This window comes from Amblyomma americanum, chromosome 4 (genome assembly GCF_052857255.1).
Source record: "Amblyomma americanum isolate KBUSLIRL-KWMA chromosome 4, ASM5285725v1, whole genome shotgun sequence".
In the NCBI taxonomy this organism is placed as follows: Eukaryota; Metazoa; Arthropoda; class Arachnida; order Ixodida; family Ixodidae; genus Amblyomma; species Amblyomma americanum.
The window spans coordinates 114,328,720-114,353,488 of NC_135500.1; the positions used below are offsets into that span (position 1 = coordinate 114,328,720).

Genomic DNA, 24,769 nt, shown 5'->3' on the forward strand with positions numbered 1-24,769 from the left:
CCTAAAAACTTATATTCCACTACTTGTTTAATCATATTGCCGCCCATGTTATATGAAAATTCCAGTTTTTTTCTTTTATTAGTAACACACATATGCAGAGTCTTTTCAATGTTAATCATCATATCCCATTTATCACACCATTCTGCTAATAATTTTAGATTTGCGTTGAGCTTGAGTTGATCCGTAACAGAATTTATGGTTTTAAAGATGACAGTCGTCTGCAAACAGTTTAACTGATACAGTTGGCCTGACAGAGTCGACCAAATCATTGATATAAATAATACATAAGACTAGCCCTATCACAGATCCTTGGGGCACTCCCTAGTAGACATCTAAATTTTCAGAACAAGAGCCGTCTACGTCTACATATTGTTTTCTGTTAGTCAAGTAAGACATAACCCAATTGATTATTTCGGAAGGTATACCAATTGTTTTCATCTTCAGGATTAATTTATTATGAGGCACCCTATCACATGCTTCGGAGAAATCCAAAAATATGTCTACCTGGCCAATCACATCTAGAACTTTAGAGATTTCGTTGATGGTTGCTATTAATTGCGTGTTGGTGGAAAAGCCGTGCCTGAACCCATGTTGCGCTTTACTTATGATGTTGTTTGTATCTAAGAAGGTATTGAGATATTTCACAAGAATATGCTCAAGCACCTTACAAGAAATACATGCAAGTGAAATAGGTCGGTAATTACTAATTTCCGCCGGGCTACCTTTCTTGAAAACTGGAACAACACGAGCCAGGAGCCACTCTGTCGGTAATTTACCAGATTTTAAAGACTTATCAAATATTATTAGAAGAAATTTACCTATCAGCTGTGCGTATCTGTTAAGAAAAATGGCTGGAATTTTATCAGGACCTGTCGATTTTTTTGCGTCTAGTCGTAACAGCAGCTCGACTATGCCCTCCAAAGATATGGACAGGATGTTGCTGGTGTGACATCACAACTATTGTCCGGCTTCGAAAACACGCTTTGAAAGTGAGAGTTAAACATTTCTGCTATTTGCCTGCAGTCTGTAACGACAGTATTGCCTGCCACTATCTGCTCGATTCGTCGAAGATTTTTGTACCCTTGGAACTGCCAGAACTTTCGTGGGCTTTCTTAAGCAAAACGGCCGAGAGTGTCAGTGTAGTAACGTTCCCGAGACTCTCGCAACTTAATTGTGAGTATAGATTTTAGTTCTGTAACAACCCCATCGTCACCGCGCTTCAATTTCCTACGGCGCTTCAACCTACGTTTTATCTGGAGCAGATTTCTGCTTATCCAAGGGCTCCCTCGACCAACCTTTTCCAACTTTTCTGGGATAAAGTTTTCTATGCAGTGGTGACACCAAGATTTGAACTTAGTCCATAATATGTCAACGTCATCATCAGTGAAGAAGAAAAGGCAATCCTCTAAATAATGTGCAATTTGAACATCACCTGCAGCAGAACAGTTTTTGACAACAACAGGGTTCGGTTTACAAGAACTCGCCCCTCGTGGAAAAACACAAGTGAAGTAAATAAGTCTATGATCAGAAATGCCATCGTGAACCTCCGTTACACATTCCTGAATGTGGTTAGAATAAAACAAAAGGTCTAAAATTGAGGAAGCAGAATCTGTTACGCGTGTTGGAGAAAATACTGTTTTGATTAAGGTTAAATGCAAGCAACATGTCAAGCACTTCGGAACTATGAACATCCACAGGACCACACTTCATTTCCAGCCAGTTAATACCGGGGAGGTTAAAATCTCCAGCAACTATTATATTTTGATCGCGGTACTTCTCTAAGTGATCAAAGAGTTTTGGCAAGAATTCTGGCGTGGAACCAGGTGACCTGTAAACTCCAGCGATAATTACACAACTGCCACTAAATTCAACTATGCAAAAAACGCTTTCATGGTCTTATCAACTGCTGGCAGTGAAAAGGATAAATTTCCACACTTTACAAGAATTGCAATACTGCCACCTTTAGTTTCACGATCTTTCCGATAACAAACAGATGAAGGTGGAAATATGCAACTATCTGGGATATCAGCGTGAAGCCAAGTTTCTGTGATGATGGCTATGTGAGGATCATATGGTAGCAAAATGCATTCAAGCTGTTCTGGCAGTTCTTAAACAGGGAAACCTTTTCATTGTGGTTGTACAGGCGTACGATCACGGGTCTTATCTTGTTCTTTCCTGGCCCACCGATCCTATGAATACGCTCCACTGAACTGACATTAATGGCGAGCTTTTCTTTGAAGACCCGGTGAACTACTTTATTTTCAAGATCCTGTCTATTTTCGTCGGGGTTTTCCTTAATACCGAAAACTAAAAGGTTATTTCTGCGAGCTCGGTTTTTGAAGTCTGCCAGCCATTTGTTTTGAGCCAACAAAGTTTCTTCCAGATGTTGTACCGTTTCTTTAGCTTTTGTATTTTCAGTTCGCTCGCTTTGGTTAACTCCAAAACCTCGTCTAATTTTGTAAGCTTCTGACTCATTTCTAAAAGCGTAGCATCCCGGAGTGTGTTGCCGGCATTTTTTATCTCTCTGCAACGGTGGGACCAGGGCCAGGGTTGCATTCAAAATCACCACAAAGCAGGAGTAAGAGAAAGACCAGCAGTCAATAGCAATCTGAAAACACCTCCGAGGGCACGGCAGCACAACGATAGTACGGGAATTCGCACGGACAGTAGAAAAAAGGTTGTGAAATCTAACCTGCACAGCGATCCAGACATGGTGAAACATGTTGCTTTGATGAGCGCTGCCGTGCCCTCTGAGGGGATGCGAAGAATCCGGGCCTTTTGTAGTCTTTTCCGTCGACGTCACAAAGCCGTGAAGCCAATGCGACGTTCCATTTTCTGTGATGACAACAGGAACGGTATCCTGTGACCAAGGCAGTTGTTTCCATGTGTCTGAAGATCCAGGAATCCAAAGCGCATGCCCAGGCAAACCAGGCGGATCAGGTCGGCTGAAGCTTGACGACGGCAGCACGAAAAGGACCTGCACAGCGATCCAGACATGGTGAAACATGTTGCTTTGATGAGCACTGCCGTGCCCTCTCAGGTTCAGAGGCTGAGGTCGGCAGGCTTTCCAGATGAGACTATAATACTTGCATGCAGTAAAATAAGTAAAAAGATCAAATCATCTTCTAGGCACGAGCCACGAGATCCTTCCAGTAAAGAGAAAAAGAAATTTGCTGTCTTGCCCTATGTTCACCAGTTGTCCCACTGTTTAAAGCAGGTAGGCCACAGATATGTGGTTGATGTACTTTTTTCTGCACCTAATAAGCTCGGAAAAATTTGCACCATGGTGGATAGGAAAACCAGAGAAGAAAAACAAAAAAAGGACAAAAAAAGAGGAAAAAAAAGCGTGCCAAGTAAATCATGACTTGAAGTTTGTCCCTTGTGCCAAGAGTGTGGTGTATAGTGTTCCCTTCACGTGCGAGAAGAGCTACCAGGCCAGACGGGAAGGTGCCTGAATGCCCACCCATGTGAGCACAACCCTTCTTTGAAAGCGGCCCCTTCTTCAAACCTAGCCCTGCACTACAAAAATGTCGTAACACCTCAAGGCCTACTGAAGAACCATGTACTCCACTTTTTAATGATACATTTTTTAATGTTTCCTGGAGACAATTACAGAGCACCACTGACTCCAATCTCTTAACCTCAAACCCTCCTCCTCCATGGTGTCTCATTCCTTTCATTAGACCTACAGTCTGCGATGACTGAAATTTCTGCTGCACAAAGTCCGCGAACTGTGATAATGCTTTTCATCTACCAGCCATGGTGCTCGAGTGCTGTGAACACGGCATGCAATGCAACTGATAAGACGCATTGCACCACTGTGTCGTTCAGCGCAGTGAGCAGGTGCTGTTGTTACACAGCAGCAAAATTTTTGTTACTTCACGTATGCCTTATCTGCTGCACCAAACCTGCAGTGAAATTGCTGCATACTAATAATCCTCTTGCGATAAGCTCACTCTCAGCAAGGTGCCTTGCAGCCAGACGTGCGGGTTCTTTCTGGACTTGACAAATGCGGTGTCTCTATTGGTCGAGTTCGCAGGCTCGCTGCTGTCTGGCTGTGCAATGTGCCTACATTATTATCTCTGACTGCTATCTCTTGACAATTTTAAAGTGATAGCTTTAAGGCTCCCATTCAGCGGGAGAGGCAGCTTTGGCATTTTCTTGAGAAGACCCATCACACGTGGATGCCTGGAATGAAAATAATTGAAGAAAGGATTTGTAATGTGAATTAAAGGTCGGCACATGTCTCAAACAACTTAACTTTATGAAGTAATTGGTTTCAAGTAAATAAAAATGTCTATAAATTTCATCCCTCATTCGAACCCACGACTCTTGGGTCACCAGGTAGCCACACTACCGAAGAGGCCACACAGGCACCTGGTATGGCTTAGGTACATGCGGTTTTACTGTATTTACGCGCACAATTTGCGCCCTCGCATAATTTGCGCACCCTTAACTTATCACCTGGGTTTACAAAAAAAAAATTTACTCGCATATTTTACACACCGCACTGCGCTAGACCACCATCATGCACGCAGGCTCTACCCTATGGCTCTACCCAGTAGCATTCGGCAATTCCGCGTGTTTGTTCGGAAGGCTTTTTGAATCTTTTGTGCACTGGGCGTTCATGGTAGTGTCATGGGCCGCCGTTACAATAGCGGCGGCACCAGCGGCATCGCCACTCGGAACGGCCAGCAGCGCTTCCGGGGAGGACAGGCAGCTGATAGAAGAGCCAACACCACTGTTTGTTTGGCTGATGCATGTGACTTGACTGCCAGCTACGATTTTCTTGGTGCCTCTGCCTGCTTGTGTTTGGTTGTTCGGTCGTGTCTTGCGATGGGATATCACAACTATAGGGCAAGTTTTAAACTGCTTGTCAACGCCTAATCACGGCGCGGAGCAGCGAAGCCAGCGAGAATAACCGCTTGCGCACAAGTTTGCCCATAGAAGACAATCGTTGTGTCGGAAAACTTGAGCGCACGTGGCTATTCTCTCTGGCTTCTCAGCTCCGCGCCGTGATAAGGCGCCGACGAGCAGTTTGGTCGATGCTCGCGCGGTACAGTTAAAGAATTGTGTGGTGTGATAATTTATTTATTGATTCGCGGTTGCTTTCCTGGATGAAGTTGCGAAAGCAAACTTAGGCAAAGGCGCAAGTCCAAATCTGTGCATGTGTGCCGGAAAACGGAATCCGGAACTACCAAACAACAGCTGGGCCGCAAGCAATGACACTGTTTTAATGTCTTATTCAGCTTCGTGCATGCACCTTCATGCCATCCCGAAAGGGGGGGTGCTCGGACTTTCATTTAGAGTGAAATTTTTTTCGGGGTGGGGGGTGGCCAGCGTGGGGTGCGGGTCCGGATGCAGACGTATACGCAGCAACATACACTATACCTATATCGCGCATTATGACCTTTGTGGATTTTTTAAAGTCACGCTCGCGAAATCCCCGCATAATTTGTGCACCCCCTTCTTGGAGCCCTAATTTCTGAATAAAAAGTGCGCAAATTATGCGCGTAAATACGATATATGTATGCGGTCTGCTCTTTCGTGTAAAGTGGCGTCTTACCACTGCAAGCTAATGAGTATGTGTATCATTACTCAAGCTATAACTACGAAGCAGTAAATAAGCGAACAGCATATAGCATGTTGGCATTTCATATCCTCTTTGCCTAAAGTGGCAGAGTGGCACCAGCACATGGAGGCCACCAGAAAAACCGCGCAATCTGATGTACGCCATTGCACCCACAGATGGCACGAACAGTATAAAGTTTCCTCAGTGCAGAACCTAGTGCGGAAGTAATACAGTGAGTACTAATCAATGTGTGTGTACATAAATGAAACAGTATATGCACATACTGCAGTGTGGGAAAGTTCAAAGACAAGAATGTGTAAACTGTTGTGATGTGTGACTGTGAACAATAAACAGAGACTGTATGTCAAGAGAAAGCACTGAAGGGAGCCATTAATACTACCACTTCATGCCCTTATAGGGCCTCTAGAACACCTGAGAAGAACACATTATCTTGGTCAATCACTACAATCTTTCATCATGAACACCTGAACCAAATAATGCATTTACACATGCAACAAAGAACCCACAATCGCACGAAAAAGTTGGAGAGTCCTTTCCAGCGACTTTTTCAGGTTCGCGCCCTCCTCCGTCGCACACTCCTGTGTAATTCTGTTCAGAGATGGCTACTGGTTAGATCCTGTCAGGCATCTCGCAGCTACCATGGCCACAGGCAGTCAGCAGCCTCGCTCCCGCGGGTCTGACAGCAGATCATGCTAAAATGCACAAGCTCAGCATACCTTCCGAGATCCAGCACTGTAAAGACTGCACCTGCTGTTTGTGACTCAAATGGCTGCGCAAGGACCTTCGAGGAAGCAGCATGAAGCAGCCAGCTAACAGGACAGCAGGGCATGGCTGCAGAATGGCACGGGTCAAAGACAGCTGCAAAAACCACAAGCCTGCAGCCAAAAGCAGAAACAGAAACTGAGCAGGTGTGGAATGCAAGAACCTTGCCAGTACCTCAAAAGAGTAGTCACAATCTTGGGAGGTAGGTCACCTATGTCCACAACTACAGACCATTGTTGGTTTGTGTCCCTCTTGCACTCGCAAGTGTTGGTGTCTGAGTTGCTGCAAAAATATGGCGGGAATAAGTTCTGAGGATTCCTCACAACTGAGAAGCACCTTGCTTACCTTCCTGCTTTGTTTCGGTCTGCGTGCTTACTCCTGGCACAGGACGAACAGTTATGGAGGAGCCGAAGGCAGCACAGACACCCACCACAAATTCAGGATCCCCTTCTGCCGAGAAGCCTGAGGAATGCGCCCGATCCTCGCCACAGGTCTGCCAAGGAGTCCAAGCTGTGAAGGTGAGAAAAGAATAAAAAAAAAAGAACGGCTGACAAGGCACACAGGTAACCGCAAAAACGTCTACCGGCTCTCTCAGGGAAGCCTTGTTTTTCCAGGAATTGTCCTGCAATTTCTGATACAGTCGATAGTCCAGCGGTGTCCTGTGTTCCTTGTTCCTGTGTCTTCGTCTTTTGCGCTGGTTTCCTTCTTCAATCATGTACCGACTCGCCCAGCTCTCCACTCTTCTGAGCATTTCGTTACCATGATGGAAAGTGATTGCAACATTTGTGGCACTTCACAAAATACTGCAGAGCACCTGAAACTTCTTGCTCCCCTTATATCGACCAGAACACAAAGTATAAACTAACTGCTGCCATTATGAGAACGCTCTAGCACCATTTCTTGCACCCACAGTGAAGCAACAGCTCTGATCTGCCAAGCAACGTGGCCACACGCTTGCATTGAGGCATTTCTGAGACGTTTTCCCAATGAAATGCTTCAACAATCACATTCAGTGAATTTATTCTTTCAGCATGATCATGGTGCATATTGCAATGGCTATGGCAAGTGCAGAGTCCACAGGCGAAGCAAACGGCTCAAGTAAGTGCATGGTACATGCCTGCTTTGGTTGACGAGAGTAGAGCTCAAAACTCTGCGGCAATGGAAGCTTACCACATTTTTAGGCAGCACGAGGAATTAAAGCAAATAAAACTGATAACAAGGCAAGTCGGTATCGATTCATTCTTTGAAACAATGCAACCAAAACAATGACAATAGAGAATGATGCGACAGCACCGTCTCATAAATTTTTTTGCTGCCATTTCAGCTGATCTCCTTCAAGCAAATAGGTAGCAGGAGTTGACTCTTCAAAAATGGTTCACAATACAAAGCAAGAGCAAACTGAACGCTTCTTAAAGACAGATGGACAACCACACACATCGTGCCGCCAATGTGAAGCCTATGCATGGGACCAGAAAAAAAAACAACACAATTCCACTCTTTAGGATGTGTCAGGCAAATAAGGAGCACATCACTAAAACCGCACATTATTTTTTATTCTTTAGCTCGTCAAGTACCGCCCCATCAACAGTAAGGCAGTCAGGTGATAAAAATAATGATATGAGCAATCTTGTGCATAGAAATGAGGTTGGCCATAGTAAAGCGGGCACACATACTCTGAGGATCCAAGTCAACAAAGTATGAACCACTGTAATTTGCACAAGCTGTTGACACACTCAACCGAGGGCAAACACCGTATTCCTTTCAGCACTTGTTTTACTACCTCCCAATGTGAGGTGATACCCAGCAAAAAAAGAACAAACAAAATGCCATTGCTGACCTGCCCAATTTGGCACCGACGAGGCCTAGTGTGGCTTTTAAAGTAAAAAAAAGCTCACAGGATGGCTACGACTATGTAACGTGAGGTGCAGCAATAGCTGTTTGGACGTTTAGTTTTGGGGATATTGTGCTAGCACAATGGTGTAGTGGTCATGTGATGCCCCCCTGCACTGGCAGGCGGCTGTTCCAAATAGAGCCACCCATAGGCTTATGTGACCCAGGTTGACCGGCGCAACCGGTAAGTGCGCCAGCACCTACCGGTTGCACTGACGACGACGAGAAAGGCAGGGACGGGCACCTAACAGCTATCGCTGTAAAAAAACTTGATCCACCTGCAACATTTTATCGTACTAAATCATCGTGAAATTAGCTCCCATACGCAATCACGTTTGATATACCGCACCTTTATTGAGAAACCTTTCACAGCCACTTTAATATTGCTTTTAATAAGAAATCTCATTCCTCAAAATATTTCCCCATCAGTAGCGTGCTTTTTGGAACAAACTTGAGAAGAAAAGGAGATTTGGCCCCATCAACAAAAGTAAAAAAATGTCCACCTCTCGAGAATTTCTGGGAAGAACCTTGGCTGTAGACTGAGCAGGCACTCTGATAACAGATAGAGCTCCTTAAAGGACTCTGCTATAGTGACTGCATGAACGGACGAGTAAAAGCCCACCAATCTTGCACATCGAGACAGGTCACAGGTCATTACCATCGTAGTCATCGTTGATCATCCTTCATGCCTACTATGTTATTTCTGTCTGTCCAGGATCTTAGCGGCAACGTAGTGGCAGTAGTGCTGCAGCTGATTTATGAAGTTTGATGACTGAAGAGCCAGCAAAAGCATACAAGATTTTAAATGCTGGAGAGTAGTGCTTGAATGATCAGCAACAGCAGCTCAGCATGAGAAAGTGAGAAAGCAGCGGGACACACTGTTGAGGCCAAAGAAGAAAAGCGTGTGAATGCCGTCCCGAACACATGCGTGGCCTGACGAAAGAAAATTCCAAGAGTGCAGCAGAAGCACCTGTGATCAACTACAGAATGAGCTGCACTGGTCCTGCAAAGCATTTCATGTTCACACCTACTTTCAGAATGGAGGGGGCCACGATTTTTATTTATTCATTTTGCTTCAACCCTGAACTCTTGACAACCCCATGCCTTCTCGCCAGCACATCAGTGATTACTGGTGGGGCACAATATACAGCCATCACGCTGTACAGGTGACAACACTGTCCACATGCATCACTCCTGATTTACACGGCAAAACCCACGATTAAGCGTGTGAAAGTCAGGCTGTTCTCTGTTACTTCGGTTTCCCTTTTCACATTAGGTAGTGGCGGCACTCCTCTACAAGCATGTCGGAGCTCAACTGAAGCCTCTGCCAGACTAGAGACTCATGCTAACCCAGCAAATGCAAATTTTTCTGATAGCAGGTGCAAGTTTAGAGTTATGACAAATGACAGGTGCAAATGAAGTAAACATGCAAATATCTGTTTCATGCTAAAATGCACAAGCTCAGCATACCTTCCGAGATCCAGCACTGAAAAGACTGTAGCTGCTGTTTGTCACTCAAATGGCTGCGCAAAGACCTTTGAGGAAGCAGCATGAAGCAGCCAGCTAACAGGACAGCAGGGCATGGCTGCAGAACGGCATGGGTCAAAGACAGCTGCAAAAACCACAGGCCTGCAGCCAAAAAGCAGAAAAATTTAGAAACTGATAAGGTGTGGAATACAAGAACCTTGCCAGTACCTCAAAAGAGTAGTCACAATCTTGGGAGGTAGGTCGCCAATGTCCACAACTACAGACCATGGTGGGTTTGTGTCCCTCTTGCACTCGCAAGTAATGGTGTCTGAGTTGCTGCAAAAATATGGCGAGAATAAGTTCTGAGGATCCCTCACAACTGAGAACCACCTTGCTTACCTTCCTGCTTTGTTTCGGTCTGTGTGCTTACTCCTGGCACAGGACGAACAGTTATGGAGGAGCCGCAGGCAGCACAAACACCCACAACTATTTCAGGATCTTCTTCTGCCGAGAAGCCTGAGGAATGAGCCCCATCCTCACCAGAGGTTGCCGACGCCTCACCTTCGGCCTAGAAAAGAAAAAAAAACGGCTGACAAGGCACACAGGTAGCCGCAAAAACATCTACCGGCTCCCTCAGGGAAGCCTTCTTTTTCCAGGAATTACCCTGCAATTTCGGAGCATTTCCTTATCACAGTGCAAAGTGGTTGCAACATTTGTGGCACTTCACAAAATACTGCAGAGCACCTGAAACTTCTTGCTCCCCTTATATCGACCAGAACACAAAGTATAAACTAACTGCTGCCATTATGAGAGTGCTCTAGCACCATTTCTTGCACCCACAGCTCTGATCTGCCAAGCAAAGTGGCCACAGGCTTGCATTGAGGCCTTTCTGAGACGTTTTCCCAATGAAATGCTTCAACAATCACATTAAGGGCACAGGGTAAGGTAAAATTAGAAAAAAATCGTTTTTTTTTCTTTTGGAATTTTAGAAGTTCAATTCTTTCTACACATGTTCCATGATCGCACTTTCCTCAGAAAGCCATATTTACGGCTGAAAAACGCTTTTTCCGAAACCAAGTAGTGAGCGGCCACGCCCCCTTTCAGGATTAACGTCAATTTTTTCAACCAAAAAGTCCACCACCTGATTTCAAAACTTGTCTAAAATCAGCTACATAAAAATTGTCTGGCAACTATTGTACAGCTCCTCTTTTTTAGCCAAGACAATCCTGAGACGCTTTGCACGTTTTTTCCACGTTTCTGCAACCTTCATGCAGCTGCGTCCGAGTGCTATCCCTTTCGATCAGTATTGTAAATTGTGCCGGTGTTGGTTGCTGCTGATAAGTTGAGATGCCCAGGGCAAAGAAGGCCTTCGTCAGGCATGAATTTCACGGCAACCGCTACGCTCATCGTGAAAAAGCAAAAGGATGTCCACGACCGAATGAGATCCCGAACGCCGAACGCGCCAGCTCCTCGACATCGAAGCTTTCAAGATTTTCTCTGTGCTTCCAGGAAGAGGATGTGCTACAGAGCAGCAGCCAATATGCCTTAATGGACATGGACGGCATTTGTGCCGCAATTACACAGATTTGTGTGTGCAGAGAGTGCGGTGGAAGTGTTGAGCTCATCGAAATTGTGACAAAACGGGTAGGTGTTGCAAGCGTTTACAGTTTGAACTGTGAAGTGTGTAGTGCCGCACAACGATTTGAGACGTCGAAGAAAACTACTTCTGGCCTCTATGAAGCCAACCTCAGGTTAGTGTATGCCTTGAGGTCCATTGGTAAGGGAATGGCTGCAGGAAATATACTCTGTGCTATGCTAAACCTTCCTAAGCCGCCGACAAAGTTTGCGAAATACAATCAAGAGCTTCTAGGTCACATCGAAGCTGCTGCTCAGGAGTCGATGAAAAGGGCAGCTGACGAAGCTGTGCAGCTGAATGAGGGGGATAAAGACATCGCGTTGCTCTTGATGGAAGCTGGCAGAAGCGAGGCCATACTTCCAATAACGGCATAGTCTCTGCGACCAGTGTAGACTCTGGGAAAGTGCTGGATGTGGAGGTTTTGTCTAAACGTTGTCCAAAGTGCAGCATCAAGGGTACAAACAGTGACCCCCTTCATAGAGAGGTGTGCCAAAGCAACTACCAAGGCACCAGCGGTGGAATGGAAGTCGCAGGAGCACTGAAAATTTTCGGCAGGAGTGAGGAGCTTCACGGCGTTCGATACGTCAAATACCTTGGGGATGGTGACAGCAAGGCTATTATGGCTGTGAAGGCACAAATGCCATATGGTGATTCCGTTGAAATATCCAAGGTTGAGTGCATAGGGCACGTGCAAAAAAGGATGGGCACAAGGTTACGAAGGCTAAAAAAAGGAAACAAAGCAGGAAAACTCTCTGATGGAAAGAGCCTCTTGGGCCGAGGCCGACTGACTGATGCAGTAATAGACAAGCTCCAGACGTACTATGGTTTGGCCATCAGAAGAAATGTAGGAAACCTGGATGAAATGCGAAAGGCCGTTTGGGCAACCTTCTTCCACTTATCGGCCACAGACGATGACCCATGCCATGGACTTTGCCCAAAGGGACCTGATACGTGGTGTGCCTTCAACAGAAGTCAGTCAGAGGGCAAGCCATTTTTCCACAAGGAGAGTTTGCCTGCATCTGTCTTGGAGGCTATCAAACCCATTTATAGGGAGCTATCGAAGGCTGAGCTCCTAGAGAAGTGCCTGCATGGGCGAACTCAAAATGCAAATGAGTCGTTCAACCATGTTGTTTGGGAACGCGCGCCAAAGAATGTGTTTGTTAGGCTTCGGACCCTACGGATGGCAACACTGGATGCTGTTCTTTCATTTAATGATGGTAGCATCACACGGGCCAACGTTTTGAAGGCGTGTGGATTGAACCCAGGGAGCAACACCATCAAGTGGCTGAGGGAAGCTGACCATAAGCGCATGTACTTTGCGGACCGAGCAACACGACAGCTTACAAAAGAGGCCCGACAGTCAAAACGACAAGCCGAAAAGCGAACAAATGACGGCGACAGTGACTACGAAGCAGGGGGCTATTAAAACAATTACTATGGAGGCGTTTCTGCGAATAAAAAATGGTTTTTCACATCTTTTTTCTCTTTACGCTCTATTATCTCAAAACAGTGTTTTTTTCTTACAAAGGTACCATTATTTCCAATGCCTTTCAAGACAGACGGCTGATTTTTTTTTGCAATCATCTACATAAGTGTTGCCAACTACTGAACTAGAATTAAGCAATTTCACTGAGCAGTTATTCTGTTATGAATTTTGAACTGCGCAAAGAAAGGCCAGATTTGTGTACTACCGGAAAAAAGTTTATTCAAAATCGAATTTTCAACACATTTCAAATATTCTACTTCAGTAAAAAGAGCACAAAATTTGGCAAACAATGATATATGTATTATTAGGCTACTGTTATTAGTTAGTGAGAAACATGTACCTCAACATGGCCTAAAATGCATGGGAAGTATAGGGCTTACCCTGTGCCCTTAAGTGAATTTACTCTTTCAGCATGATCATGGCACATATTGCAATGGCTAAGGCAAGTACAGTGTCCACAGGCGAAGCAAACGGCTCATGTAAGTGCATGTCAAGTGCCTGCTTTGGCTGACGAGAGTACAGCGGTCTACACAGTCTAAAGCGGTCGAACTCAGTGCCGTCTACGCTCCGCAGCGCGCAGAGCGACGTCTAGTGGCAGCGCCTGGTTCGAGATAGCGCATCTCTGATGCTCAGACCAAGACCTACTGAACTAGACACCTGCACATTTGGCACCGCTCCAGCATGCATGTTCTAGTTCATGCCTTTTGCCGCTAGGGAAGGGCAGCTACCGGCGGCATGGCGCTACAATTAAGCTGTTGAGCAAGATGGTGTCGTTTATTTTACTTCATGGGTGTAATAGTTTTGTCATTTGTCTACGTTTTCAGTATTTATCATTCATACATTGCCTAGCAAAGATGCCAGAAAGTCTCACGCATGCATGTGCACAAACATAATATCCACCGCTAGAATTTAAAGAAATGTCATATTTGCATCATTCATTACTAGGTTTCAAAATAAGACAAATGCACAGGGAGGCAGTGAGAGGAGAGAAATCATTTGTCGAAAGCAGGCGATGATCATGACAGACAAACAGGTCAACCGAGCGCCTTCAACAGCCAAAAAGGTAATGACAGTTTGCGCACGCAGTTCCATAGGACCCCGCTATATGTGCGGGTCTCTAGTTCATTAAGACTTGGCTCAAACGACACTCAAAGATGCGCAACCTCGAACCAGGTGCTGCCGCTAGACATCGCTCTGCGCGCTGCGGAGCGCAGACTGCACGGAGTTCGAGCACTCTAGACAGGTCTGTGGACGACTGTACAACACAGAACTCTGCAGCACTGGTAGCTTACCATGTTTTAAGGCAGCATGATAAACTGAAGCAACTAAAACTGATAACTGGGCATGTTTGTTTACGCACTCTGTGCATACAAGTCATACCCTTAAGGCAGAGTTTAAGTATCTCCTACAATGTTTTCAGAAAATACCGTAAAAACCAGCGTATAATACGAACCCGAATATAATACGAGGTGAGGTTTTAGAGACACGAAATGGGTGAAAAAGAAAAGTGTTACCCGCGTATAATACGAGTGACGAAAGCTGAGAGAAGACATTTATTCAAATCGCATTTGATCGGCATTGCCTATTTGGCCCTTCAGAAAGTTCTTTAACTTGAGCAAAGAAATCACATGGCGCTGAAAACTCACAAGCAGCTTCTTTGAAATCGAGGTCCGCCGGCGTAGTGAAAAAATACGGGTACATTTGGCGGGCCTAAAGTGTGCACGGCGAAAGACTTCCTGAGATTGTTCTTCTGTGACGCTGCCACTGGACAAACTGGCGCCAGATGTACTACTTGGTCCTGGCTGAGACCACAACCACTGCTGGCGTTTGCGTTCTGCTTCTCTAGCTTTCGTGCCCAGTGATTTAGCCAGTCACCGCTGCCGTCTACGTTCGGCTTCTCTAGCTTTGGTGCCCGGTGATTTGGCCAGTCGCTGCTGGCGTTTGCGTTCCGCTTCTATAGCTTTGGTGTTCGGTGATGTGGCCAGTCGCTGCTGGCGTTTGCGTTCCACTTCTCTAACTTTGTCTCCAGGGGAAGCTCAAAGACGCTGTCGGCGCTTGTGTTCTGCCTCCCTTGCTTTCGCCTCTGGAGACATGTTGAACCGCCGCATACGCCTTCGTTCATTCTGTTTCTGGCGTTTGGTGTTGGGGGAATGAGCCTTCCTGCGCTTATCCGAACCGCTTGGCGTGGACTCACTGGGCTGCTTGGGAGCCATCCGACCACGTGCATCCCAATCACGACTGCAACAAGACGTCTGGCAAAGGAGCGTCGCCAGCGTCGCCAAGATACGGGCAGTTGGAAGACTGCAGCGGCCGCCAGTGGCGCCAAGGAGCAGAGCACACGGACCCAAAACGGTTGCCACCTAGGCGGTGGCGCTGCTGTCGCTTTCTTTGGGATGGGCGCGTCGTCTGCTACTTCCAGCTTGAGGAGTGTCAGCAGACGGTGACTCGCGTGCGTTCAGAAACGTATTGATAACGAATACAAACGTAAATTGCACCTTCGGCTCTTTCGTATTAATGAAACAAGACAGCTTAGTAGCATATATAACCATAACCTTAGCCGGGCACGTTGAAGACGCGTTGGCAAACAGCTTATCACATGCATATTAGATACGCATTCAAGAAGTAAAAGCTACCGTGCTCCCAGTATCGATTACTTACAGAAAATGCCTCAACCACCAGAATGGTTATATTTACATCTCGATGCATTAAAACAAAGAAGGTGGCTGCAGAAAAAGTTATAAGTGCGTATGACGCAAGAAAAAAGAAAAAGCATTTAAGTGTCTTTGTAAGCTTTTGCCAAGAATTATTTACAGACACTCCAACTTTTAGTGAGCTAATCAATAGAGGAAAGTTTACAGTCTACTTTGCACAACCACATATTACACACACGAGGAACCCAAACTACTAGGGGGTGAGCGGCACGTCGCGTTTCTCTGATTTTGTCGTGTGGAACCGCGGAATGAAGGGCTTTAAGTTTCGGCCGAGATCTACAGACAGAAGCTCAACTCAGAGTACCCTGGCCTCTCGTACCGCAGGCGTAGAATGCACACGAACTTTGCAATACGTAGGCGCGCGCGGCTTGAACCCGGCGCAGACGTGAGGCGCGAGCCTGTCCATGTGACCAAGCGCAGCCAATGGCCGTAGCAGCGGCGAAGAGAAAACCACTCTATTCCTACAATCAGCGTTTCCAGCTTATCTACCCGCAAACGCTTGTATTCCTACACCGTGAAGAAAGCTAACTTGGTACTGTCAAAACCCTAGAGATGGCACTCGCGTCTCTACAATGAAAGCGGCAACGGATGTGGGCTGCATCCCGGGGGCAAATGTTCCAACTGTCTTACCTAAAAACTTTGGCCGCGACTGCCGCCCAGTGATGCCAACTCAGGTCAACGTTTTATTCCTAAAATGAACCCCCAAAATCCCTAGATTGAAGAAAAATTCCTAGCTTTTAGTTGTTTACTTGTTAATGTGACGATTTCAGCTTTAACAAAGTCTCAGTGCAGTTCACTCTTTCATCCATTTGTTATACATTTTATCAGAGAGAAATAAATGTGTATTAGCCGCAACTGTAGCTTTTTTTCTTATTTTTTGTAGAGTTACCATACATATAGGGTCCACAGATGCCACCATCAGATAGAGGGGGAGTCAGCAACGACGCTTACGACGCTCTGCTGACTCCCCCTCTATCTGAAGTGAACTTCAAGCAGACGACTCATCCCGTTTCACCGCACCACCTTTTGAGCTGCTCCTCCAGCAGGCTTATCTTTACGCGTAAAGAACCCGTGCAGCCGTTTGAAGAAGAACGGAGTCGATCCCAAGCTGAAAGAGCTGGCATTGTCTGCTAAGCGCCGTAAACACATTCAAGTATTTTATTCAGACATTAAGGGCTGTTTTATGAGGCAGACAAAGACAAAAATCTCTGACTTCGTGCAAGCCCCTTCTCGCTGACTCATACAGAACACTCAGAAGCGGTGAAATGACGGAACTCATCGCACAGTTCTTTATTAATCATAGCCGCAATCAAAGATCGACAAACAGTAGTTGGAGCGACTAAAAAAATGACATCACAAGAAACTGAATATGTAATCCTACTAGTAATACAGCAATGATACAGACAAAGGGCTGGTAATTACAAAATCAGAAAATGATTCCTTACAACTGAGAATATATATGTTGTTTTGGTTGCGCAGCACGTTGAAACAAAGTGGTCTAGCATACGTGGAGAATGCTTTCCTTAAAGAAAAAAAAAACGCTGCACAGAAGTACTTTCTTCAATAACATTAAAACACATAAGACGCAAATGATACTGTATGCAGAGATAACGTAAACGTGCATGCAGTGTCGATGCTGACGCGTTAAGATAGCTTTCTTAATTCTCTAGAATTATTATATGGCACACAAACAAGGAATTAAGACGTGCACCCAATTTTAAACTCTCAATCATCGTATAGATCTTTTTTCATCCTCTTCAAATGAGAAGGAGTGATCTTGAAGCTGTAACAGCAGCTGTCCATCTTAAGGTTCCTTTCGCGTGCAGCGAACCGCACAACGCGTCTGTTGACAATCTGTTTCTCTGCATTGTTTTCACGTTCACTTGCGAAAATACGCGTTCGACAGCAGCGCTGGAGTATCACAAAAGGTTCTTCATAAAACTTGACAGCAGGGGTACTCTCGTGATCCGTCTCCTTTTTTCATTTGAGACACTTTGTGCCAGAACTGGCTCGCAGTCAAAGTCAGCGTGGTCACTCAGCTCCATGTTGCTAAGAAGTCGCCATTCCCTGTCCAGTTCATTCACCTCATTTTCTTGCACGATCAGGGGAAAGGAGCCTGCAAGTGGCGCGATTGATGGTACTGTCTTTCCCAGGACAACTTTCGGGTCTACGACTTGAAGGTTTTTCATCTGTGTACTTTTTAGGGGGAACCGCAGGTAGATCTGATGAGCTGCTTCAATAAAAAACTCTAATCATCGCAGCCGAAAGTTGTGAACCTGATTATCGTTTAAGCCGTGCTTGTTACCGGCTAGTGTGGCAGTTGGCTGTGCTCAGAGGTAAATTTCTTCCAATGGCAGAAACTTGGCTGGGTCTTCGTACCGCACATCAGACAACGGCCTGGCCTCCAAGTAGTCTCGCTTGATGTAGCATTTGAGTATGCATTTCAGCATGGCCGAAACCTTTTCATGGAGCAAGTGGATTCTGGTTTCTACCAATGTTCTGAATAAAAATTGAATTGGAAGTTAGCACTTGTCTGTCTCTTTTCTCATCTTTGTCCTCGATTTTGCTGTCAAGACTAAATTACCAACTAGCCCAAACCCACACCTTATTATTAAGCTTCTCTGGATCCAAGAAGCAACAGAGCAGCTTGCGACCCTTCTTTCGTACGGTTTCAGTGCACTGCATGAGGACGAAAAGGTTGTCCTCAATGCACTAGTCACAGCTGAACCCATTCTCGATTTTTGACAGACACTGTTCAGTTTCGGCACAAATGCTTAGCCAGTTTATAACCACTTACATGAATAGGCGGTAGGTGAACTAGTGACCATGAGAGGATGGTTGGACGGCAGTCTTGGAGTAACCCCAACCTGCCGCTGCGCATGGGAATGAACGTCATCCTACCCCGTTGCCTATCCCGCCAACAAAGCTATCAACACAGGATTGATCATTGATCTTTCAAGTGCACAAAGTTGCAGTATGGAATGTGAGCAGCTGTAGAGGCGAGCGATCACGCAAGGGCCACTTTCTTAATGGGGGGTACAAGATTAAGCCCGGTGCCGCTGGCTTGTTATGAAAAGATACGGAAAAAGAAGCCAACAGTCATAGACTGTTCCTCCCACACATTTGGTGATGGCTTTATCTTAGTTGCACGAGCTCGAAATGCGCTATTATCAGAGTTGTCACAGGAGTTGCTTAAGTGTGCTGAAACGGCGATGACAAAGGATAGATCAAGCATAAGAGCTGCGCAGGAGTTCTATATCTTCAGAATCTTGGGAGGAAATATTAGATACAAGGAAAGAAGAAATCGTAGTACAAGAACAGGCGAGAATAGACAGTATTGTCAGTGTCACTTTCGTCCCAATCAGTGGTGATTCGCATTCATCAAATCATCCGGCGCGGATTGTTACAGCACGAAGGAAATTTATGAAATGTGCAAGTGCTGACACGCACGGCGGAACGCTGCAGAATTGGCTTCTTGTTCATATATTTTTTCCCTTTTTTGTGGCTCCATTAGTGCTAAATAATAGGCTTCCTTTAGGATGGCGAGGGATATCTGATATTTGGACCTACAAAGGCCGTTTCTTGCCTATGCCGCCAGGTGCCACATCGATTGGTTAATTTGCGAACAGTTCAATGACTTAAATATACTGCAAAATTGTTTACTGCAAGTGCTAGATACAGACCGCGGAGACACTGGGAGCCAACCATCCATACTAGGGCACATGGCAACTACATCTCAGGCAGCTTCAAAAGAGCCCTCGCCATTAGCAGCATTCTTATTAAGAGCTGTGATGCACAGTTCATTCGTTCTGAACTTTTTTTCACCACAATGGGTGCTTAGGATGCTGCAATGTGTTTTAATTAAATCATTTATTACAGCCCTAGTTTCGTCAAAAGTTAGGTCACGTGCACCCGCAGCAAATGACAAAGCCAAAAACGCGTCAACATTCTGTGCGCAAAGTGACATGGAAGTTTCGTGCATTCTCTTCTTATGTTACAAATTAAGAGGCAGTGCTGTGACAGAATGTTTAAAGCACACTGATAAATACCTTAATTTCTGAGGCCCACCTAGTGCCTTTATCAGCTAATATTGAAGCTCAACATAAATGCAGCATAGCGCTGCACGTCCTTTTAAGACCACTAATGAACTGAGTTGGCAGTACTATAACAAACGAAATTATCGCAGCTTCAAAGTGCTAGATATGCCAAATATATGTCGTAAGAACACTTGGGAAAGTCTACCTGCTTTTTAGCTTCTTTTTTGTTGTTTTTACTTTCTGGCCATGGGATTTGGCAAACACTGCTCGGCCATGGCACTTGCACAGGGGAGAAGGAAAGCCGAGCGACCATGAGAACTGATGCAAGCGGCAGACTACGTGGCCACACTTCAGAGAGCTAGAGAATTTTAGCATTGCCGGACAGCCATATGGCAAACCGTTGTTACTGTTGGCACACTTGCCTAGCCATGTTTGTAATATGCTTGCACTTGTCATCGTTACAGTGTTTACTGCACTGCGATGCCAAAACTCTCACCACTGGCGACATAAAAGCAGCTGAGGCAGAGGGCACTGTGGCATTGCCACTCAAACCGGAACTGCCTGCACACATGCTGGCGCACGTATCAAATCAGTCATTTAAAAAAGCGCAAAATATGTTCTCTGACCTTCCTGTTTTAGGCCACCAGTGTGGTAGACAATATGTTCACAGGAAGTGCGACCACTGCCTATATGCCACAGCATCAAAGACAATAGGGACAAACTCGCCGTGTGCACATACCGATCTCTTCCTGCGTCTCGCTGCCTCAGCTTTGTGCACACGCACCGTGGGATCCTGACGACGCAATCTTTTCCGATGACGATCTGAGGCTCGACGGCGTTCTCGCCAAATCGCTTTTTCAATCCCCTCGGCTGCTTCACTGGTCTCGCTATGCTCCGAAGTTCTTCCGACATGCCTGCAAAGAATTGATTCCACAGTTGGAGCAGTCTTTTGGCAGACTCAACACTGCTGCGAGTCAGTGAGTGCTTAGCCAAAAATGCATAACTCCACCGACCCACCGACTGCCACGTTTCATGTTGGCACAGGTTTGCGCCTGTGCCGCAAATAGCCAGGCTCGTGCCCCTCGCTTTCGGGCTGCATCTCGAGAACGAGTCTTGTCTCCTGTCTGTTTCCGCGTCTCTCGCTTTAGTGAAGCGTCGTGAGCACGGGCTTCTGTGCAACGTTGTTCCTCCTAGTACAGTATTTCGGAAGCTTCAAGAGGTTCTAGGGCAACAAAAACATCGTTGTGACGGACCACCCTAGACGGATTTGTTGTGAAATGTTTCTCACTGGGACACACTTGGCTAGGGCCTCCAATCTCAGCCTGTATTTGGAGCCTTGTGGCCTCATTTTCATGAGCACGTACTGCGATGACCTAGAGCTCTAGTCTCTCCCATTCATGATCATGAACTTTGTAGGCGTCGGCCCAGAGTTTCACAGCTGGGCACTTGTGCGCACACTTAGCCATGCTACTGATGCTACTGCCATTATGCATACAACTATACTACACTGCTCTGGGCTGCACTTGCGCCATCTGTGGGCAGGCGCAATCAGTGTCTTCCCCTTCCCATAAAAAAAGACGTTAGACGTGAACTTGCCTTAAAACAGAACTATGGTCTAACAGAACTGTACCATTGAAAACCATGAGTCTGCTGCGAGCTCCATGACGCGATGCATGTTTGGAATATGCACGCTCATCGCGCAGCCTCATGGGCCGAAAAGCCAAAGGCGCTGAGTGATGGGCGGAGCAGAGGAAAGATCTCGAAAGCTGTCTCTACAACGTGGGCGTACGTAAATAATATTGACTAATGCGTCAGCATCTGAAGGGTCTGCGCAAGCGAAAATCGACGCTGTCTGTCACATTGATGTCTGCGTGCAGTGACTATTACCACTTGGCAGTACGCCAGAAGAGAAGGAAAGAGAAACACAGGGAGCAAAACAAAAGCTTGTAGCTGCGCAGAACGATCGGCGGCACACCAAAGAGGAGAGGAGGAAACACAACAACACACTGAAAAAAATGAGGTTGTTCTTGCCTTCGCTGGCGTACAGCTTCAGCCTTCCTAGCAAGCTGTTTCGCATCCGCACGTTTACGCCGCATTGCCTCCGCTTCTCTTGCCCTAAGTTCCGGGTCCATAGCCCGTCGCTGCCGCTTCGCTTCAGCCTCACGAGCCCGCAACTCAGCATTTTCCCGCCGCCTTCTCCGCATGGCTTCAGCACGTTTCGCTCTGGCCTCAGCCACTCGTATTCGGGCTTCGGCATCTAGAGCTATTAATTCACTATCTTGCTGTCGCTGCCGTTCAGCACGCCGTCTCGCATCCTCACGTTTACGGCGCATTGCCTCCGCTTCTCTTGCCCTAAGTTCCGGGTTCAGAGCCCTTCGTCGCCGCTTCGCCTCAGCTTCGCGAGCCCTCAACTCAGCATCTTCTCGGCGCTTTCTCCGCATGGCCTCAGCACGTCTCACTCTGCTCTCTGCTTTCTCGGCCTCAGTCTTCCGCGGCCTCCCTCTTGGTCGAGCTACAGTAGATGATCCACCAGCCGAAAAGCCTCCCGCACTATTAGAGGGCACCGCATTCGTCAGAGTTGTCTCATTCTCACGCACGCGCAACTGGGCATTCTCCTGGCTCTGATCTGCCACATTTGTTGGTACCACCACCACCACCAACACGTCACGGAACACGTCCATCACATTCACACGTTGTTGTTGTTGCCTGAAAGATGATGGCACATACCCACGGTGGGGGATTGGCCAGGGTTTGGTGCAGATCCAAACAGGGAAGGTCTAATCCGTACACACGTGCACGAAGTGCGGGTGAGCGCGTGCGCTATGCTAGCGTCTCTTCAGAAGTTCAGATGAACATGCCTGCTCCGAGGTTGGTCAGGGGTGGTCAGCCGCTCGCGCGCGTCCGCCGTATGGCGTAGCTATCTGATGATGCACGCTGTAGGGGTGCAAATAGCAGTAGGGGGGCAAATCAGCAATCGTCGGTTAAGAAAAAGGTTAAAGAAACAGAGAGAGCTCTGTGGAAAACAGGGATGCTGACGAAATCGGTACTGGGATTAACATACAGGATCTTTAAGCAGGAAATTGCCAAAGAAAATATCTATAATTATTGTAGGGGAAGCTCTGTTGTTTGAGGCTAGGACGGGAGTTTTGCGGACTAAGGAATATAGAGTCGGGTTTAATAAACTGCACATCTCCAACCGAAAAACTTTAATTTCAAACCCAATGTTTCGAAGCCGGCTCGGCGTGACTGGGGGCAGTCGCTAAATTTAGTAGAGGGGAGTAGAGGGTCAAAAGACAATGTTTCTAGAACACTGTAGTCGAAGTAGTCGAAGGAACGAAAGCTGTGATGCGAAAGGCGTGATGGAGGGGGAGGACAGGCAAATCTGTCGAAATGTTTAGTTTTCAATAGTCAGCTACCACGCTGTGCGGAGTAGTAGCTCTATGCTGTGCGGTGCTTGTGGAGAGGAGGAGGAAACGGCTGAACACTTGATACTTTTCTGTAAAGGGCTTCATCCTGCAGTGGAAAGCAGCGGGGAAGATTTATTCAAAGCATTGGGGTTGAAGGACAGTGAAGGAAAAGTAAATTTTAAGCGGGTAGAGGTAACCAAGCGAAACTTATCTGATTGGTGGCTAAAATCAAGACAAGTAAAATTTCACAATTAAGTCATGGCTAGGTCGCTAGGTGGCTTGAACCACCGCCCGATTTAAAGGATTCAGCCTTATCCATCCATCCGACAGTGATAACAAATAAGCAAACTCCGCACAGCTGGATACAGAGTGAAGAATTTGATTTATAAAGGGAAAGGAGATAAGAAGAATATAAAATCCTTCTGACCGATTACGAAAACATCTGTTATGCAGGCTGGCGATGCAGGCGGTGAAATTAAAAATGCAGTCATGGCTAAAGTTATAGAATAAGAACGGGTTCTGAAGGGGTAGGTACTTAGATGATAGCCTGTTCGTGAGTATACCAAATGCATAGAAATAGGCGGAAAGCAGACCTCTGTATTTAGCCTTCCTGGACATAAGCGGTGCATACGACACACACCACAGTGCGTCCACAACTGTGTATGTATGTGTGTGTGTGTCCACCGCTGTGGACCATATATTAAAAGATAAAGGTATCGGTCACGAGGTAATTGATTTTCTACAGGACATGTAGCGAGGTAATTACATTGGAAGGGATAAAAAGTACAACTGTCAAGGTACACAAATGATTAAGGCAAGATTGCCCTATATCGCCGCTGCTGTTCATGCTTTATACAGTATTGTGCGTTTTTATCGCTCACACTTTCAAAAATTTCCCGCCTCAACCGCTGGCTCGTTTGCGGTGAAACTGCACACAGAGCTTGCGTATTATGGTAACTTTTGTATCGTAGGAAGTTTGACAACGGTACTTACTTAGTTGAGCCGTGCATGATGCGAAAACATAATCGTCTACGTAGAGATCGGCAACCAAAACCCGCAGACGACGCTTTTTCGCTGAAGGGCGGCAGTGGCGCCATCTGTTTGTGGTAGCGCAAAGCGTCACGTCAAGGCCGTCGAGGAGAGCGTTGCAAGGAGCGCGGGCCGTTTGAATATGCCGTTCCTGTAGTTTCGTCTGCAAACACTGTGGCCAACGTGCTACCTACGACACGATCACATCCTGTGGGACTGCAAAATAGAGCCACCTCCGGGTGATCTAGTTACAGCTCCTTCTCTCGAGCGGTGGGAGACCGTGCTGGCTAGCTCTGACCCCAGAACGCAAGTTTTGGCGGTGGAGTGGGCTGACAAATTCGTCGAGGGCTATGTACTCTCGACCACTTGACGCGACCTCTTGCCAAGCTCTTCCCGGCGAATAAAATGTTTTACAATCAAGTCTGCTTCTACTGAAGCGCTTACAACATTTTCGACTAATTAAGCGGAAAATATCAGAACAAATAATTTAACGAGGCTTTACCTTTTAAAGAATATTATTTGCAATGCTCACCTCGGCGGCCTTGTCGTGACGGTTTCCACTGCCCGAAACAGATGGCGCCACTGCCGGTCCTCAGCGAAAAAGCATCGTCTGCGGGTTTTGGCTCGCCGATCTCTCGTAGACGCTTACGTTTTCGCATCATGTGCGCTTGAACTAAGTACCATTGTCAAACTTGCTACGATACATAAGTTACCATAATACGCAAGCTCTGTGTGCAGTTTCACCGCAAAC

General features: G+C 46.3%; 1 protein-coding gene across 7 annotated transcripts in view; it reads right to left on the minus strand.

The window, feature by feature from the left end:
* LOC144128244 (uncharacterized) overlaps positions 1-24,084 on the minus strand; it is a 28,373-nt gene extending 4,289 nt beyond the window's left edge. The window contains exons 1-9 of one of the 7 annotated variants that reach the window (XM_077661500.1): positions 23,983-24,084; positions 20,322-20,496; positions 10,112-10,280; positions 9,941-10,048; positions 9,716-9,874; positions 6,701-6,865; positions 6,530-6,637; positions 6,310-6,468; positions 2,693-2,977 (exon numbers count right to left, since the gene is read on the minus strand). In XM_077661500.1, coding sequence (XP_077517626.1) covers positions 9,990-10,048; positions 10,112-10,280; positions 20,322-20,496; positions 23,983-23,999 — 420 coding nt within the window. In that variant the 5' untranslated portion in view covers positions 24,000-24,084 and the 3' untranslated portion in view covers positions 2,693-2,977; positions 6,310-6,468; positions 6,530-6,637; ... (1 more) ...; positions 9,716-9,874; positions 9,941-9,989. The other 6 variants (XM_077661495.1, XM_077661497.1, XM_077661498.1 and 3 more) reach the window with 6 other exon arrangements.
* Between the last annotated feature and the right edge of the window lie 685 nt (positions 24,085-24,769).